The following is a 17,803-nucleotide window of genomic DNA, read 5'->3' on the forward strand; positions in this document are numbered from 1 at the left end:
GGTACTGGGCAGCACTCACTTCCATTCACCTGGCTCCTTGCTGGCGGGCTTGAGAACAGGGACTGCCTGGAGGAAGGCATCCTCTTGGCCAGCTGTTACACCAGCGAACACACTAACCCTCCCACAGATGTGTGCTAGGAGGAAGCAGGTACAAGAACATCTTAGCCACAAAGAATCTGTCTTCTATTTGAGCTTGTTCAAAAAAGATTTTTTTAAAGATTGATTTATTTATGCATATAGAAGTGGGGTACAGGCCAGAGGTGATGAAAGGCTTCACCAGAGACAGAGTGGGGAGCAAAACAGGCAGACCAACAAAGTACACTGCTGAGGGGAGCAGCAGGCTGCCGCGCCATGTGAGTCACCTCCAGGGTGGGGATTGAACTCATGCTGAGGTTGGCTTTAGCTTCTTAATGTTGTGCTTTAACCTGCTGCACCACCAGGGAGGGCCCCTCAAAAAAGATTTTTGAGAATTTGCAAGGCCCTGTGCCATAGAGAACAGCTTAAGTTAGGAGTAAGAATGAGATTTAGGATTAGGGTTGTGACATGAGGTGAGTCCAGGAACATAGCTCATTGCCAAAACATGTTGTGACATCTACCCACCCGCAAAGGTGGGTCCCAGATCTGGAGCAGAGCCCCCAAGCATGCCAAGCAAAGAGCAGATACCCTGTGCATTCCTACATCTGTGAAAAGTAAGTTCTGAGAAATGGAATGATTCCTGACTGGGACCAGGAAAATAATATGGCAAGCTGTGCCAGGAGGATCTTTGGGAGCAATGGGAGGTTTACAGGGAAGGGAGCTGTTTCTTTTCTTGAAAGATTTCATTTGTTTGTGCATATAGAACTGGGGTACAGGCCAGAGGTGCAGGGGTGGTGAGAGGATTCACCAGAGACAGAGTGGGGAGCAGAACAGGCAGATCCATGAAGTACACTGCTGATGGGAGCAGCGGGCGGGTCAGAAGAGGTCTGCCGCGCCATGTGGGTCACCTCTGGGGTGGGGATCGAACTCACGCTGAGGCAGCCACACCTTGGCTTAGCTGTGCAGTGCAGGGCTCTCACCCTCTACGCCACCAGGGAGGGCCCGAAGGTGCTGTTTCTTACAGCATCAAGCCAGGCCCTGCCATACTCACTGACCTGGGTCTTGCTAAGTCTGGGGTTTCATAGACCATGTTTGAGAACAGAGAAACTTCTGCAAGATCATGGTGATATGCACATTGTCCATTCATTCATTCATCCTTTAATTACACTCCCACGCCCCTGCCCCTCTGTGCCAGCCTAGAGATACAGGGCTGAGTCACACTTAAGGGGTGATGAGGACCAATGAACAACCCACAGAAGGCGGAGGGCCTCCGTGTTTTAGACACCAGGCAGTCACTTCCTGCAAGTCACTTGCAGGTGGAGGAGGTGGTGGCTTCCAAGGTCGCCAGGACTGCCAGCCTAGCAGCTGCTGAGACCCCGCCCCCAGCCCTGGCCTTTGCAAAGCAAACAGGCTGGATTAGCAATCTCCGGAAATTGCTGGCAGGGACTGGGCCCTACACCAGGTTCCAGGCTGGCAGGCCAGAGGGGTGGGGAGCCAGAAGGGTGGAGCTCGGGTCGCTCAGGAGCTGGCTCCTGCCAAGAATGCCTCAGTTTCTCTCCCTTTTTCCCTCTAGCCAGCATTACTGCCAGTGAGAATTCTCATGTCCTTCCTCATAGTCCTGTGAGCCAGGGCCCCCGTTAGTGTTCATGTTGTCCTCACCTTAGAATGCCCAGGTGCCTCCACCAGGAAGCCCCCAGCCTCATGTGGCCATGCTGGAGTGGTCCTCCACACCTCCCAGTCCCACAGCCCAGGGTCTGAACCTCCACATGCCAGCTCTCCCGTGCTCTGTCCTCCTCCTCCTTCAGAGCCCAGGTCAATGAGGGAGAATGATGGGGTGATGGTGGGGTCCACGCCCTGAGCTTCTGGGGTCCACAGATGCCATCCCAGGCCTGGAAGAAGTGCGGCTGGCCCCATCTTTGCGGAACCAGAGTGGCGCTGTATGGAGCAGGGCACCTGTCCCCTTTTCCGCCTGGGAGGTGAAGGTGCAGATGCGGGTGACAGGGCCTGGGCGCCAGGGTGCCCGGGGCATGGTGAGTGGCCTCCGCCAAGGCCTGGCAGAGGAGGAGAGTCAGGGATGTGGGCGCTCAGCCTGGGGTTCCGGTGTCCTACAAGGGTCCCCAACTGAGCAGCTGGGGACCCGCAGGTTGTATGGTACACCCGAGACAGGGGCCAGCTAAACTTCGGCCTGGGAGCCCTGGCCTCATGGGATGGCATTGGGATCCTGTTCGACTCCTCAGCTGAGAACACCCTGGTGAGTACTGCCCCCCTGCCGGCCTCCACCCACACTCTCACCCGCCCGCTGTGCCCACGCTCAGACTGCTTGTTGCCTGCCCCACAGAACAGCCCTGCCGTCCGTGTGCTGGCCAGTGATGGACACACCCCCACACAGTCACTCGGGTAAAGGCCTTGCTCCACTCCTGACCTCCAAGGGCCCCTTCCCCAACTCCCCCAAACCTCCATGGCCCCACATGCCCCTGCCCCTGCTCAGCCAACCCAGCAGCCCCAGGCCGGAGGCTGGAGTGAGACCTTTCAGGTAGGGCTTGGTTTGTTTAACTCACATCACCTCATCTGATCCCCAGCCTTTCTGAGAGGTTGGGATTATTAGTCCCTGATTACAGGTGAACACACTGAGACCCAGAGAGGTGTAAAGATGTGCCCGAGATCACAAAGCTGCGTGCAGAGCCGTGATGTGGGCCTGCGAGGCTCTCCGTCCTCCCACGGTGCCAGCTGTCTGCCTGCCAGAGCCTTCCCTCTCTCCCAGATGATGTGGCTTCCTACCCCAGCCCGCCTCCTCAGTAGCCAGGCCAGTTCGGTGTCTCTCAGCAAACATCCCTTAGCTCATAACAATTAAAACAATTGCTAACATTTATGAGTGGGGCTTACTGTATGCCCGGCACAGTGCCAAGCTCTACACTGAGTGTCTTAGTTAACCCTCATAACAGTGTTATGAGGTCATGTCAATGATGATCCTCGTTTTAAAGGTGGGGAGACTGGGCCTGTAAGGTGAGGTAAGGCACCCAGGGTCACACAGCTAGAGGTGAGTGTGGCTGCTTTGCTTTCTCACGGCCCTGCTCTGCCTTCCTTTAGGCTGAAGGCGGCAGTACAGAAACGGTCGCTCTGCTGTGTCCTGTCTGTGTGTCTGTGTGCCTGGCTCAATCCTCTTTTCCCAACCCCTCAGCCCCAGCTGCACCTCCCCTGTGGTGAAGACACGCTGGTCATATTGTTGCTGACCCCTAGGCAGCCCCCCTCCCCTACCCCACCCCCAGCCTGTCCTGCTGCAGTTCAGGCTTGGCAAGGGGAGCAGAAAGGTCAGCTCTACCACAGGCATAGGGGTCTTAGAGTTTGGGGTGAGATGGAAGGGATGAACAGTGGGAGGAGGGGTGAGCCTTGGGATTGAGGGCAGAATCTCCCACTAGGGTAGAATCACAAGGAAGCCCTACCCTAATTCCATAAATTTCAAGTTCTCCTCTCTCCATAAGGAAGCCAACTATAGCAAGAGAGGCTCAAGCTAGACAAGGACATGTCCTCTATCTTTTCCTATTTTTTTAAGATTTATTTATTGGCCCTCCCTGGTGGCACAAAAGGTTAAGCACAGCACTATGAAGCTAGCCACAGCCGCTTTAGCATGAATTCAATCCCTGGCCAGGGAGCTGACCCACATGGCACAGCAGACCTCTCCTGACCCGCCAGCTGCTCCCCTCAGCAGTGTACTTTGTCAATCTGCCTGTTCTGTTCCCCACTCTATCTCTGGTGAATCCTCTTTAAAATGTATTTATTTATTTATGCATATAGAACTGGGGTACAGGCCAGAGGTGCAGGGGGTGAGAGAATTCACCAGAGACAGAGTGGGGAGCAGAACAGGCAGACTGAGTGAAATATACTGCTGAGGGGAACAGCAGGCGGGTCAAGAGAGGTCAGCTGCGCTATGTGGGTCAGCTCCCTGGCTAGGGATCAAACTTGTGCTTCAGTGGCTGCTGATAGCTTCATAGTGCTGTGCTTTAGCCTGTTGGGCCACCAGGGAGGGCCCGTCCCCTACCTCTTCACCCAGTGGGGGAGGAAGGGTGGGGAGGGTAGCACAAATCTGGGCAGGACAACCCTTAGATAGCCCCACAGCCAGGCCTCAGGTCCTGTGTGGCCTGGCTGACTTCCAAGTGCTACAGGAATGAAGCCAGCCAGGTGCTGGGCTCCTGCCATCAGAACTTCCGGAACCGACCGTACCCTTTCAGAACACGGATCACCTACTGGGGGCAAAGACTGCTCGTGAGTCCTCCCTCCTGCTTTTGTGGGTCCTCAGGAGCACAAAAAGCTCAGAGCTACAGAGTTGCCACGTGGGTGCCCATGACCCCACAGACCCATGTCTGTGAAAAGCACTAGGTCCTTCCCACATGCAGGTCACTTTCATGGAATCCTCCCTGACTTGGCCAGAGCAGGCAGGTTTGAGGTCAGCCTGTGCATGCCCTCTGACACCTGTCCTGCTTTAGGACCAGGACAGTCAGTGAGTGAGAGATGGGAAGGATCAGAGGAGTGCTCCATCTGTAAGGGGCTCCTTCTCTCTGCGGCCTCCCAAGGTGTTCTTGAGCAGCGGACTGACTCCCAATGACCCAGAGGAACTCTGTGTTGACGTGGGACCCGTGATTTTGGCCCCTGGAGGTTTCTTTGGGATCTCAGCAGCCACCAGCACATTGGCAGGTAAAAGCAGATGAGGGTCACCTAGGGACCCATCCTGAACACACCTCCCAAGGTCCATGGGGTATGAGACAAGTTCCTTCCTCCCCTTATGACCTGGGCAAGCGTGCCCTCTCTGGCCTGTTACCATCAGGGGTCATGTCTCAAATAGGAAAGACACACAGTGGGCCCTGTGAGTGCCCTGTAGAACTGTGGGGAACAGTTACAGTCAGGGAGAGGGCCCAGACAGACATGGCTCAATGGAGTGCCTGTGGCGTGCTGGGAGGCACAAGTGGCTCAGAGCCATATCTGAAAAGCTGGGTGTGGCTAGAAGGTGGGAAACTTGAAACCCAGCACTTTGGTCTCAACTCTGGGCACTGGAAAGCCATGAAAGCTCCCTGAGGTGGAAACTGACTGGGAAGGTCAGGGCCAAGCTGGAGAGGAAGCTGTGTCTGGTAGCTTCTCCACGACTGGAGCCCAGGCCTGCCCAGCATCCCCACTTGCTGGGGGTCCACTCTGGCTGTGCGGGGTCAGGCCCCAGAGCCCACCATAAGCCTGTGAGCCCCATATTTTCCTGTGAAGCGAGTGGGGTGCTTGTCAGAGCTGCCTAGATCTTGTAGTACCTGCAACAGTGGAGCCTGGGTGAGGGTTGAGTGAGGGGCTTCTGGTGGCAGGGGCTAGAGTCTTAGCTTCCTCCTCTGGCCCCCCCCCATTCCAGATGACCATGATGTCCTGTCCTTCCTGACGTTCAGTCTGAGTGAGCCGGCCCCAGAGGTGATGCCAGCCCTGGACCCACCCTGAAGGGAAGGTGGGGGGAGAGAAGCCCAGGACCCCTTCTTTCCCAAGTGCCAGACCTGACGTCGCAGCTGATATCACTGCATGCTTTCGAGCTCTGCTTAGGACAGGCCTGAGGCTGGACAGTTCAGGGGAGCAAAGGTGGCCCAGAGTCAGGGCCTGTCCTTAAGGACTCTCCACATTGGCTGGAGGCTGTGAGGTCCTCCTCAGGCAGAGGGCCTGGGAGCTGGAAGAAACCAGCTGAGCTGAGCTGAGCAGCTGAACAGACAAAGGCTAGGGCCTGGGACCCTGAAGGAGGGGCAGGTGTGGGTGTAGGGGGCAGGACTGGGAGGATTAAACCTGAAGGGTTGGAGGCTGAGCTGAGAGAGAAGCAGCTGAGATGATGCCCCTGGCTGAGATGAAAGATTGTCAGGAGAGGGACTGGGCCCAGGGACCCTGTGGGAAGGCTCCCTTCTACCCAGATCCCCCCAGGTTTCAGTCGGAGTTTTTGTCGTCTCCCTGCAGGTTTTCCCCCAGCCCTCGTTGGAAAAGGAGCAGCTCCGCCTGGCTGGCCAGCTGGAGGTGTTGCGGGCAAGGCTGGCCCTGGGCTCCAAAGAGGACATGATTCCAAAGTTGCATTCTGAAGCCCTGGAAGAGGGTAGGGACTCAGTGGACGGGCAGGTGGGCAGGGGCCTGCTTGAGTCAGAGGATCCTCTTCCCTTTGGGCCAGGAGTCCGTTAACCCCCATCCAAGAGCCCCCCAAAGATTGGATATACCCCAACACCAGCTAGTAACCCACCCAGCTCTTCCCTGACCCCCAGGGGAAAGGGTCTTCGACCTGGAGGAGACCCTGGGCAGACACAGCCAGACCCTGCAGGCGCTGCATGCCATCTCTGAGCAGTTGGTGCAGGCTGAGAGAAAGTGGAAGCAGCAGCTGGGGTCCTCAGGCCAGATCAGGCCTGGAGAAGCCTGGGTGAGTCACCCCTCGGCATCCAAGTCCCCATCTGCAGTCCTGGCCAGGCAAGCTCCCTGGGCACTCAGTCTGTTGGCAGCTGTGGGCCCCCTCTGTGCAGAAAGAGGCACAAGCAAGCACCACACTTGGGAACTAGTCTCACCAAGACTGAATAGGACCTGGCAAACAGAGGAACAGGCAAGGGGAGCTCTGTGCAAGCAAACACTCCAGGAGAGGCGCCAGGTCTGTAGACGATACAATAGACCGGGAGCTAATTCGCAGGTGCTCCACTAGGATTCCATCCAGACACAGCTTGTTGAACGCCCAGATGCACCAGAATCCTCATTCCGTCTCTACTGCCATCCTGGCTTTCCCTGAGGAGTGATGTCCCATGGCAGGCCCAGCCTGGGGCCTGAGAGCTGAACTCAGTCAAGTTGTTAGATGCTGAACAGAAGAGGCTCCTGTGGGCTGGGCTGGGCGCTGATGAGCTCGCTGAAGGAAACTTGAGTTCTCAGGCCAGAGCAGCTGAGGCAGGGCTACTGGAGTGGGGTCAGCGGAGGGACGCTACTCTCCAAGACTAGGCTTCCCTCTTCCTACTTCCAGACCCAGATTTCATCCACCCCAAAGAGGGGCTCACCTCTCCTGGTCACTCAGCAAGACAGGGGCCCAAGGCCCAGCTTGGACTGTGGCCAGAGAGAGGACGGGAAGGGGACCGAGCCAGCTGCTGCTCCTTCAGAGGCAGAACCACCATGGAAAGGGAGGGGGGTAGCAAGAAAGCCCAGGTGAGGCCACTGGGGTGGAGCTGGGGGTTTGGGGTGAGGTGAAGTGGGGGAACAACCATCCTTAGGGGAAAGAGTTTGAAAGGAGGGAAAACCCAGAAGTGCAGATGAACAGGGCTCACATAACTCAACGTGCCCAGCATGAGGAGGGCCAAGGGACTTGGCTGAGGGTTTCTGGAAGGAAGAGGGCTGATATGTCCCTGGGGAAGGTGACCTTTAGGGTGACCTGGACCCTACAGAAGAGGCTGGCACTCCTGTAGGACTCTTCCAAGGTCAGCGCCCTGCTCCATGCACAGCAGACTCTGCTCCAGGACCTCCAGGAGATGAGGTAAGGGGACAGGGTGATGAGGGGTGCTGGGGGTGGCAGCAGGAGAGGGAAGAGAAAGACCCCTAGCTGACTTGCTGCTCTGCCTCAAGTTCTCGATTAGCCCTTTATTTTACTCATTGCCCCAGGCCCCCCCACACACCCACCCCAGCAAAGTCTGGTGCATAGGGAGGGGCTGGAGGTGCAGTCAAGGTTTGCTGAGTTGACCCAAAAGTCACTGACTCAAAGTCCAACTTAATTTTTTTTTAAGATTTATTTATTTGTGCATACAGAACTGGGGTACAGGCCAGAGGTGCAGGGGCAGTGAGAGGATTCACCAGAGACAGAGTGGGGAGCAGAACAGGCAGATCAATGAAGTACACTGCTGAGGGGAAGAGTGGGCCAGACAGGAGAGGTCTGCTGGGTCATATGGTTCACCTCCCTGGTGAGGGATCAAACTTGCACTGAAGGGTCTGTGGGTGGCTTGCAGTGCTGCACCTTAACCTGCTGCACCATCAGGGAGGGCCCTAAAGTCCTACTTTAAAAAGTAACTCTCCTGGCCCTCCCTGGTGGTGCAGCTGGTTAAAGCACAGCACTAAGAAACTAAAGCCACTTCCCCATGAATTCGATCCCCCACCCCAGAGGTGACCCACATGGCCCAGGAGACCTCTCCTGACAGCCCGCTGCTCCCCTCAGCAGTGTACTTCGTTGGTCTGCCTGTTCTGCGCCCCACTCTGTCTCTGGTGAATCCTCTCACTGCCCTTCACCTCTGGTCTGTACAAGTAACTCTCCCAAGAAGACCCCTTCCCTCATAAACTCCCCCATCAGACACCCATGAAAATTTAGTAAAAATGAGGCTTCTTACAGTGACAGTTCTGGAAAGGGGACTTTGGTTGGGTTCTTAGAGGCCCAGGAGGAGGGGTGATCCCTGACTTTATACCCTCCTACCCTGGCATCCCAATCTAGGCCAGTACGAGTCTTTGGGAATCACCCAAAGAATGCTAGGTCACCATGACGACAGGGAAGAGGGAGGCTTCAGGCTGGATGGTGGGTACCTGGCTGACCTGCCAGGTAGATGCTTGGGGTGGGAAGATGGGAAGAAGGAAAGGAGGTAAATCCTCTGGAGGCTGAGAATGGAAGGCAGAGCCAAGGAGCCCAGGGTTGAGACAGGCAGCTTCAGGACAAGCCTGCTCTGAGCTACGTCTGTCTCAGGATCCAGGAAGAGGTTTGGGCTACGATGACCAGCCCCAGGAAAGGAGCCTATCGATGGTGCTATCTCCAGGGATTATAAGAAATGGTACAATCCGAAGGGTGATAGTTTTACCTCCCACCAGGGATGCAGCTGCCCACATGGCCTCAAGAGCCCAGGTCTTCTACTTACCTGTGGGCACCAAGCACCACTTCCTAGAGTTGACCCAGATCCTGAGCCACCTGCAGAAGGAACTTAGGGGCCCGGTGGTAAGGGGAATTGAAGGGATACCATGGGGACTCTGGGCAGACCTCAGGGTGTGGGCTCAACCTCCTTTTGGCACATCTGTCATGCTAGGCCCCTCCTGGCATGTCCCTCCCCTCCCTGGCCCCTGGCTGGCACACCTGTATGTCTATGAGCGCACACACACATGCAGGTACACAGCTCTCATCTTCTCTCTGTCCTTTCTGCCCTCTGCAGAGTCACAGGCTCTCAGTGCCAGAAGGGAGTGCCCTGGGGACCACTTGGTCCAACCCCCTCATTCAGCAGAAAGGACATGGGAGTGGGCTGTGCCCAAGGTCATTCAGAACTTAGCGGTGAAGCCTCCTCTCCCCATCTGGTGCTTTCCTTTGCTCTCAACGACACCCTGTCTTTTGTTCTACGTCTCTCATCTCTAGAGCCTTTGGTCCCCCAATGATCCCAAGCCCCAGGCCTTCCCAGCTGCTCCCACAGATGGAGCCATGGGAGCTGGGAATCAGAAAGCAACTTGGTATTCTGTGCTCTCCCCAGCGCCCTAGTTGGGAGCCAGGGTGCCCGGGAGGGAGAAACAGCAGCTATACATGATACAGAGTCCGGGCAAGAAGCTAAACTGGGATCTTAGATTGTGGCCTTTCAGAAAGCAGCAGCCAAGAACCCCCGCCCACCAGGCCGGCTCCCAGGGGCCTCCTCATGCCTGCAGCCGGGCATCTTCGTCCTCTGCCTCCTCATCCAGACTGCAGCCTTGTTCTGCTACGTGCACCTCAGGTAGGCCTTCTTGTGAGCAGTACACCTCGCATTTAACTGGCGTCTCTTGCTTCTAGGCCAAAGCAGCTGATTTGAGAGAAGGGACACAGAGGTCTAGAGAGTGGGGGACACCCTGCTCGGCCCACCAGCCAACTGGCAAAGAGCATAGCCCAGGCTAGGTTCTATTTTTCCAGCAGACTCTAATTGCCATCTGCTCAGCCATGAGTCCCATCTGGGTCCTGCTCTCACAGAATTCACTCTGTAAGAAACTAAGTGACTGACGGCCACACCCTATACAGTCAGTGCCATGATAGTAGGAAGCTCAGGGCTCTGAGAGTGCAAGGAAAAACACCTGACTCAGCTTGGGGCATCAGGGAATTAACCTAGAGGGGACACTTGATATGGGTTATCCAGTCAACTAGCTTTCCAGTCTGACAAGATAAGGAAAGATATTGCTATAGAGGAAACATAGAGGGAAAAAACATAGACACACGGAAAAGTATATTTTGGAGACAAAATGGCAAGTTTGGCATTGTCAGAGCAAAGGGTGGGGCCAGTTTGTGGAAATGGGCAAAGATAAATAAAAAGATGGGGGGTCACTTTTCGGCTTGGTAGTTACCTAATGAATGAAACAAATCTAGACATAGGGGTGTACTAATGGTCTCAGAAGTGGGACTAGCTGGTGTCTGTAGAATTCCAAGACAAGAATCAACATGGCCTGGGTAGCCTCCGAAGAGGACTGAAACGTGTTCAGCTTTCAAATCAGAGTAGGAGAGAGAGAGGCTTCCAGGGGAGAAGAGCAGCAAGGACCAGACGGAAATGGCGAGCTTAGCTATTGCACTATGCACAAGTCCCGTGCTATGTGGTGGCGATGAGACGAGTCACGAGATAGATGCTGAGCACCAGGGGGACAGTGGGCTTCCAGTGAGGCAGGTTCAGGGAACCGCAGAAGATCCCAGAACAGAAGAGGTGGTGGTGAGTGAGAGTGGGGAGGTGAGCGTGAGCCCAGAAGGGAGAGGCAGTGGTGGTGAGTGAGTGTGGGGAGGTGAGCGTGAGCCCAGAAGGGAGAGGTGGTGGTGGTGGTGGTGGTGGTGAAAGTGGGGAGGTGAGCATCAGCCCAGAAGGGAGAGGCCCAAGTAACCACTTTCTCCTCTCCCTGCAGCAGGCAGGATCTGGATGTGAGCCTTCGGGACTATCTGTCCATGTGCCGCCTTCCTCTGAGTTCAACACCACAGATCCCTAGAGCTCTGGGGGCTCTGAGGAGGCAGCCCCACTCCTCCAGCCTGCATGCGTGACCCACCCCAAAGCCCTAAAGCCACTCACTTCTCATCACTATGAAATGAACGGGGTCTGAGTGTAGGGGGCTTGGCCAGTGTCCTCTGAAGACCTCTGTGTGCCCAATTCCTATCCATACCCTAGCTGGTGGAGAGCTCCCCTCTTATTAAAAAATAAGGTGATTTCCCTTCCCCCATGCTTTGACACGTTCATTTGCCTTCTAGTGTTTCCTTAATCTCTCTGAAGGCTTCCACCTCCTCTGGGTAGGAGGTGGGCACCAAGCAGGCAAGGAAATCTAAAGCCCAGATGCTCAAGCTTTGAGCCTTAGACTGTTGCCCTAAAGGGAGTCACAGCTGTGTGTAATTCTTCCTCTGACACAAGGAGTGGTGTGCTAAGTGCCCTTTCTCCCAGATGAAGGCCAGACACCAGGGAGAAGGAAGAGGAGAAGGAAGCAGCGTTCTAGGAACGCATCAGCTCAGTGTCTTCCTCTGGGAGTACCCCTACATGCCCTAATCCCTAGTCAGCAGGGCCCAGCAGAGCTTGGCATTGCGGGAGGCACGAGGGGGAGGCGGGAGTGTGGAGCAGGCACGTGGTCCTGCCGGTTCAGCCCCGTGCTGGTTTCCCCATCCCCCAGTGAGGAGGTGGGGGGGCGGACCTTGGTGGGCGGGGCAGGTGGTGGGCGGTGCAGAGTGTGGAGCCCTGGCCGGGAGCGGGAGCTGTCCGCAAGTCCTAGTGCTGAAGTAGTCTCAGCCGTTCCTCGTGCCCAGTGCCTGGTATCCAGTGCCCGGGTGAGCGGAGACCATGGCGTTTATGGTGAAGACCATGGTGGGTGGACAGCTGAAAAATCTCACCGGGAGCCTGGGAGGCGGAGAGGACAAGGGGGACGGGGACAAATCTGTGGCTGAAGCACAAGGCATGAGCCGAGAGGAGTACGAGGAGTATCAGAAGCAACTGGTGGAAGAGAAGTAAGTAGGACTCCTTCCCAGCTCTGAGGCACCTCCCGCAACAACCGCCTTGCTCATCCCTAAGGTCCTCTCAGATTCTGAGCGCCCTCCCCTGTCCTGCTTTCCTAGACTGTGAATCTGAGTTATGCCCTCTAGGCCACCCCAGGACCACCCCATCTCAAGCCGAGGACCCTGCCCTAGCTTCACACTTGGGCTCAGAGTGGATGGAGGCAGGGGAAATAGGTGCGTGGGATGGTTGGGGGCACCCCACCCCATCCCACGTGCATTCTGATGAAACAAGTAATCCCTTAATCCGATCTGGTCCCAGCCTGTGTCTTCCAAATGGAGTTTCTCTGCACTGTGGCCCTGAGAAAAGCTGTGCAGCTGAGGAGCTCGGAATCAAAGAGACAGATCCTGAGATGGGGCATTCACAGTTACTGAGGCTTCTTGTGTGAGGCAGTACAGAGGGGGAGAGGCAGCCCTGCTAGTGTTAGGGGCTGGACTCCAGGAATAGGCTACTTGGGTGCAGATCAGGCTTTTATTTATTTATTTTTTTTTTTGCATAGAAGAACTAGGGGGTAGGCCAGAGGTGTGGGGGTGATGAGAAGATTCTCTAGGGAGAGTGGGAAGCAGAACAGGATTTACTGAAATGTCACCCTAAGGAGAGCAGTAAGCAAGACAGGAGAGGTCTGCTGCTCCATATATGCGTTAGCTCCCCGGTTGGGTAATGAACTCAGGCCACAGCAGTGATAGCACTGAGACTTAGGCCCCAAGCCACCAGAGATGCCTGGCTTCTTTCCTTTTTTTTTAAGCTATTGACTTTAGGCAAATTAGTTAACCTTTCTGTGCCTCAGTTTCCTCTTCTGTAAAATGGGGATAGTAACCAAAAAACATACCTTGCATATATTTATTAGGGGTTAATTAATACAGGAAAACTGCTTGGCACAGCCCTGGCACATGGTAAATCATTAAATGTTAGCCATGATTACTTTACTTAGTCCTGATAACACTGTTGTGAATTGTATGAGCTCCCTATGTTACAAAAGAAGGAAAGTGGCTTACCCAAAGACCTATGGAAATTGGCAGAACCCAAGTCTGCCCCCCACCACACAATTGTTGGGGAGAGAAAAGAAAGGTGGAGGGCCAGAGAAGACATATATTAGTGTCCAAACAGAGACAGACAGATTCCTTTGCCTCATAGCTCCATATAGCTGGGGGTGCAGAGATGACAAGGGATGCTGGCGGCGAGGCAGCTGAGGCTAGGTCAAGCCCCCTCCTGACACACAGTCCTCTCAGTCCTCACAATGACCATCCCTGGTGCCCCCTCAGGATGGAACGGGATGCACAGTTCACACAGAGGAAGGCAGAGCGAGCCACACTGCGGAGCCACTTCCGAGACAAATACCGACTGCCAAAGGTGGGCATGGAGGTGGGGGTGGGGAGGGTAAAGGCTATTAATTTTCAGCAAGGGTGAATACTCCTGGCGCTTCTGAACACTCAGAAAGTGAGAGGAGAGGATTGTGGGTGAGAAGACAGCACACTCTGTGTGCCAGGCCCTTGACTCTAGGCCCTAATCTAACCACTCACAAACACCACCAAGTAGCTTCCGCCCAAGGAAAGTGAGACTTGGAGAGATTACAGGACTTGATGAAGGTAATACAGCCAGCTAGCAGGGGAGCTCTAGCATGTGAGCGTGAGCCTGCTCTCTCTTACTCCTTGACCCCTGGCTGCCTTCCACGGTAAGAGGCTGCCTGCAGAGGGCAAAGTAGTCTCTTGGTTGCCCAGACAGCCAGGAGGCAGCCCCCCTTAGCCACCATGGCAGCACATAGTTCCGCATGAAGAATTCTATTTCTGTTGCCTAAGGAGGGATCAGCCTCTGCCACCACCCAGACTGTGCCTAGATCATGCTAGACTCTGAGAGGAGACAGAAGTACAGGGCCGTAGCACTCCTGACCTTGATCTCCACTTACATTGGAAGAAGAGATACATGCACATCGCATCTACTCATTCAGCAAATGTTCGTTGAGGCCCTGACTGCCTCTGACTCCCTCAGGGCTGCAGTCTTTTAGAAATCTCTTGAAGAGAAGGCTGGTTCAGAAAGCCAGTCTTTCGGCAGTTACTGAGCTAAGCAAGGAATGCAGTCATTCCTCAAATTCTTACCCCATGCATGTCAGACACACTGAGTGCACAAGAAGGAGCAAGACTTGGCTGAGTAAAATGGAAACTTTCAGGCTCCCCACAGGGAGAGGGAAGCACAGTGACCACCAGCTGCTGTTGTACGAAGACAGCACAATTGTTGAACTCAGCGACATCGTTTTAAATCTAACCCCCATTTCCTAGTTGTGTGACTTGGGCAAGTTACTTAAGTTACCAGAGGTTCAATTTCCTTTTTTGTAAAACAGAGATTAAAAGAAAGAAAGAAAGAAAACCTGCCTCATAGTGTTCTTGAGAGAACGAGAAACACTCAGCTCATGTCAGCCATCTAATAGGGGCTTGGTGGGGGCATCTAGTGGGGGTAGCCATCACCATCGTTGGGACTGCACGCCAATGTCGCTAACCACTGTCAACATGTGACTGAGCTGTGACAGTCTGACTCTAGGTATTTTCACTATGCTACTTTCTTACCTTCATCACCTCAGAGTAAAGGGTGGTGGCATAAAAGAACAAGGTCTTCATGTCTCAGTGTCAAAAAGTTGATCCTGGGGTGGGAACTGAGCTCCCTGGAACATGGAGCTCAAGAATCTAGGGACCTGGAACCTGATCCAGGCCTCCTCCCTGCCACTAAACACCGAGTCCTCCCAGACCTTCAACCTCCGCTATCCCCTTTCCTCTTCCCTTTAGAGTGAGACAGATGAGCGCCAGATCCAGATGGCAGGTGGAGACATGGAGCTGCCCCGGGAGCTAGCCAAGATGATCACCGAGGACACGGAGGAGGAGCGGGCCTCTGTGCTTGGGCAGCTGGCCAGCCTCCCTGGCTTGGACCTCGGCTCCCTCAAGGACAAGGCCCAAAACACACTGGGAGACCTCAAACAATCAGCAGAAAACTGCCGGCTCATGTAACCACTCTCCGGGGGCTGTCTGCTGGGGTGACGAGAGGGCTGGGCCCACATGAGGCTAGAGCGTAGCCTGCCTCCCAGGGACACTGCCTCATCCTGGCTCATCACCTGCCCCATCAGAGTCCAACCCTGCTCATGTAGGTCCTGAGCTTGCCTTCTGGTCTCTTCTTCAACTTACTTATCAAGACCCACCCTCCCTACTCAGCATTGGAGTGTGTGTGTGGGGGGGGAGGGGACTTCCCTGGATTATAAAACTAGCCTGGTCTCTCTCTGGCCATGCCCCCAAGCTCTGCACATGAAACACACAGAGGGAAAAACCCTAGTGTGCCCAGGGTGACCACAGGTGAGCCCTGGCACGTACAGACTCACCCAAGCAGCCAGTCCCCTGGTGCCTTTCTCCTCTAACACTGACTCTCAGACGTGTATAGCAGGGACTTCGGGCAGCCACCCTCAGCAGACAGAAAGCCAGGAGTTTATTCTCCTTGGAAGCCATGGCACCTTCTGGGCCTCATCTCATCGTCTCTAAAATGGGGATCGTCTGAGGGATGTCTAAGGCTTGTCCTTACTGGCCCTCAGAACCAAACTCTTGCCCCTCCTTGGGCAAGACAGCAGCTGCAGCTGTGGCCTCAAGCGACTGCCACTGTACAGTAGATGCTGGCTCCTGGGAGCTGAGCTATGCTGGGTGAGGGCCGAGTGCCAAGGGTGAGGCTGGCACTGAGCGGTAGCCAGGCGGCTCCCGGCCTCCTCTGGGCCCATGCCCAGACAATTTCTGTTCCGTTCCCATAGAACTCTCTCTGGATTCCATAGCTGGAGCTCCTTTCTCAACTCAGTGAAAAATAAAAATTCCAAGTAATGTATCTATCCTTCCACATCTTACTGAGACTAAGGGTTCACAGCATTGGGGGTCGCAGCCCCTCCCCACAGCCCTGCCTTTGCAGGAGTATCTTTAACCTCACCTACTCCATAAGTGCTCCAGCTCCTATACATTCCTGCTCAGCAGTGGGTAAGACTGATGGAGCACCAGGGCCACCCTGGGTCCAGGAAGGGCATAGCAGCCAGCTGGATGGGAATGCATCTGGGGAAGGTCTCCCTCCAGACTGTTAGCTGAGGACCTGGAGGGTCCCACTCATGCACTTCTGTTTCTAGTACCCGTACCCACGTCCTCTACTCACCTGGAAGATGGCTGGTGTAGCGAAGAGGAGAGGTAGGCAGTTATGGCTTTAGAGCTTGGGGACCCGACTGAGGACAGTTGGCCTGCTGTCTCGCCCATCTCTATCTGAGTCCAGAGCTAGCTCCTCCTGTCCCAGAGCCACCACTCCCACTTCTTTCCTGAGATGTGCAGACAGCTCAGAGCTTTTTGGGGCTCCCAGGTTGTAAGGACGAAACCATTGTGGGTTCTAGCCCGGGTGCTGCTGGTTCCTCCCTGAGCCTATTTTCCCCTGTGAGATAAAAGACCCCCCTAAAAATAATTCATGTTTCCAAGGGTGATAGACCATACCAAAATTTGGTAACTCATTCCTTAAAGAAAAATACAGTGAGCCCAAATCTCATCCTACTCATCTGTGGGGGCCCAGGAAACCAACCAGGAGGCTCTATGAGCTATACCCCCTGCAGTGTGAGCAGGAAAAAGGGGCTATAGGCTACCCCAGTTACCCCCTCTGCCCCCAGCCTCCTTGGCTTCAGAATGAGGGGCAGCTGGCCAAGATTTACAGGCAAAACAGTCATATGAGGGTTTGGTTTCAAGGGCAAAGTTTCCATTAAGCCTCCTTTGTAAAACAGAACAAGGAACATAAAACCTGCGCAGTAATATGGTATCGGGAGGAAAAGGAGGAAGAGGAGAGGGTGAGGGACGCAGGCCCAGGCCCAGAAGCAGCAGAGCGCTGTGGCCTGGTGGTTACACAGGGGGAGGGGAAGAGAGGTGGGGGTGGGGGGCTGTGGGGTTAGGGGGAGGCTTCTCCAGGGCACCCGCTGGGAAGGGCTAGGGCCTGGGTCTGCGCTGCTCTGAGGCTTTCCCTGGGCTGCCAATGGACCTTCCTGGAGCTGGAGGAGACAGGAGTCTTATCCCCCATGGGTAGGGGGGCAGTGGCCCTCCTCACCAGTGTCAACAGCAGGCCTACATCAGCACTGCACCCCAGGGGCCTTCTGCATAATGGGATTGGACAGGCCCTTTTCCCTCAGTGGTTTGCAAGCCTAAGAGCAAAGGGTAGAGCAGCATTAGTTTGTGAGGAACATTAGTATTTGCTGAACCCTCACAAAACAGGGGGTTGAGGCCCAGAGCCATGGGTCTGGAGGGTGCTGAGCCCCAACGATGGTTCCCCCCTCACAGCCTGAGAACACTAAGAACTCTGACCTACCTGCATGTTCTGGAAAGAAGTGGGGGTGGTAGGTCTGGGACAAGAGCCAGCTCTGAGGAGCCAGCAGGGATGGGCAAGGTGGACAGGCCAAGGGTCCCCCAGCCGGACCCACGGCTGAAGCCATGCTGTGCTTGCCTCCCCTTCCCCTGTGCTTCTTCAGCTCACATCCTCATGGGTGTTTCCCACTCTCTGCCTCTTACCTGTCCTATACCCTCAGCAAGGGTGGACCTGGCCACTTGGCCCGGCACACCCCTAAGCCCGGGGCCTGCCTCCCATGCCTGGGACCACCGCTGGGTGACTGCTCTGCCCACCTGCTACGAAGCAAGCTGCTTACTACAGGAATGTTCCTTCCCATAGGGGTTAAAGTCCCACTGTCGAGCACCTAGTTTAGAAGGCAATCGCCTCTCCAGATCCTCCTCTCCTGCCCTCCTTCC

General features: G+C 55.2%; 2 protein-coding genes across 3 annotated transcripts in view; both read left to right on the top strand.

The window, feature by feature from the left end:
• LMAN1L (lectin, mannose-binding, 1 like) overlaps window positions 1-11,637 on the top strand; it is a 12,491-nt gene extending 854 nt beyond the window's left edge. The window contains exons 2-13 of the mRNA XM_012728548.1: window positions 1,951-2,105; window positions 2,219-2,326; window positions 2,414-2,472; window positions 4,236-4,335; window positions 4,644-4,764; window positions 5,459-5,514; window positions 6,040-6,172; window positions 6,336-6,757; window positions 7,506-7,573; window positions 8,884-9,007; window positions 9,634-9,761; window positions 10,906-11,637. Of these exons, the coding sequence (XP_012584002.1) occupies window positions 1,951-2,105; window positions 2,219-2,326; window positions 2,414-2,472; window positions 4,236-4,335; window positions 4,644-4,764; window positions 5,459-5,514; window positions 6,040-6,172; window positions 6,336-6,757; window positions 7,506-7,573; window positions 8,884-9,007; window positions 9,634-9,761; window positions 10,906-11,035 (1,604 nt within the window). The 3' untranslated portion in view covers window positions 11,036-11,637. The remainder of the gene's footprint in view (window positions 1-1,950; window positions 2,106-2,218; window positions 2,327-2,413; window positions 2,473-4,235; window positions 4,336-4,643; window positions 4,765-5,458; window positions 5,515-6,039; window positions 6,173-6,335; window positions 6,758-7,505; window positions 7,574-8,883; window positions 9,008-9,633; window positions 9,762-10,905) is intronic.
• Window positions 11,638-11,718: 81 nt separating this feature from the next.
• On the top strand, window positions 11,719-15,852 carry CPLX3 (complexin 3). 2 transcript variants are annotated; one of them, XM_012728508.1, is made up of 4 exons: window positions 11,951-11,980; window positions 12,089-12,202; window positions 13,289-13,376; window positions 14,801-15,852. In XM_012728508.1, the coding sequence occupies exons 2-4, from the start codon at window positions 12,105-12,107 to the stop codon at window positions 15,017-15,019; spliced, it is 405 nt and encodes a 134-aa protein (XP_012583962.1). In that variant the 5' UTR covers window positions 11,951-11,980; window positions 12,089-12,104; the 3' UTR covers window positions 15,020-15,852. The 2 variants fall into 2 exon arrangements, with proteins under 2 accessions (XP_004688040.1, XP_012583962.1); XM_004687983.2 differs by lacking the exon at window positions 12,089-12,202 and having other exon boundaries at window positions 11,719-11,980.
• The last annotated feature ends 1,951 nt before the right edge of the window (window positions 15,853-17,803 follow it).

This window comes from Condylura cristata, unplaced genomic scaffold (assembly GCF_000260355.1).
Source record: "Condylura cristata isolate star-nosed mole 26May11 unplaced genomic scaffold, ConCri1.0 scaffold00023, whole genome shotgun sequence".
Lineage (NCBI taxonomy): Eukaryota > Metazoa > Chordata > Mammalia > Eulipotyphla > Talpidae > Condylura > Condylura cristata.

Excerpts from the sequence above, each read along its gene's own strand:
- CPLX3 (XM_004687983.2), top strand. The coding sequence starts at position 11,817 with ATGGCGTTTATGGTGAAGACCATGGTGGGTGGACAGCTGAAAAATCTC. Across the intron at positions 11,981-13,288 it reads AAGCAACTGGTGGAAGAGAA|GATGGAACGGGATGCACAGT; the intron begins GTAAGTAGGACT and ends GTGCCCCCTCAG. Across the intron at positions 13,377-14,800 it reads ACAAATACCGACTGCCAAAG|AGTGAGACAGATGAGCGCCA; the intron begins GTGGGCATGGAG and ends TCTTCCCTTTAG.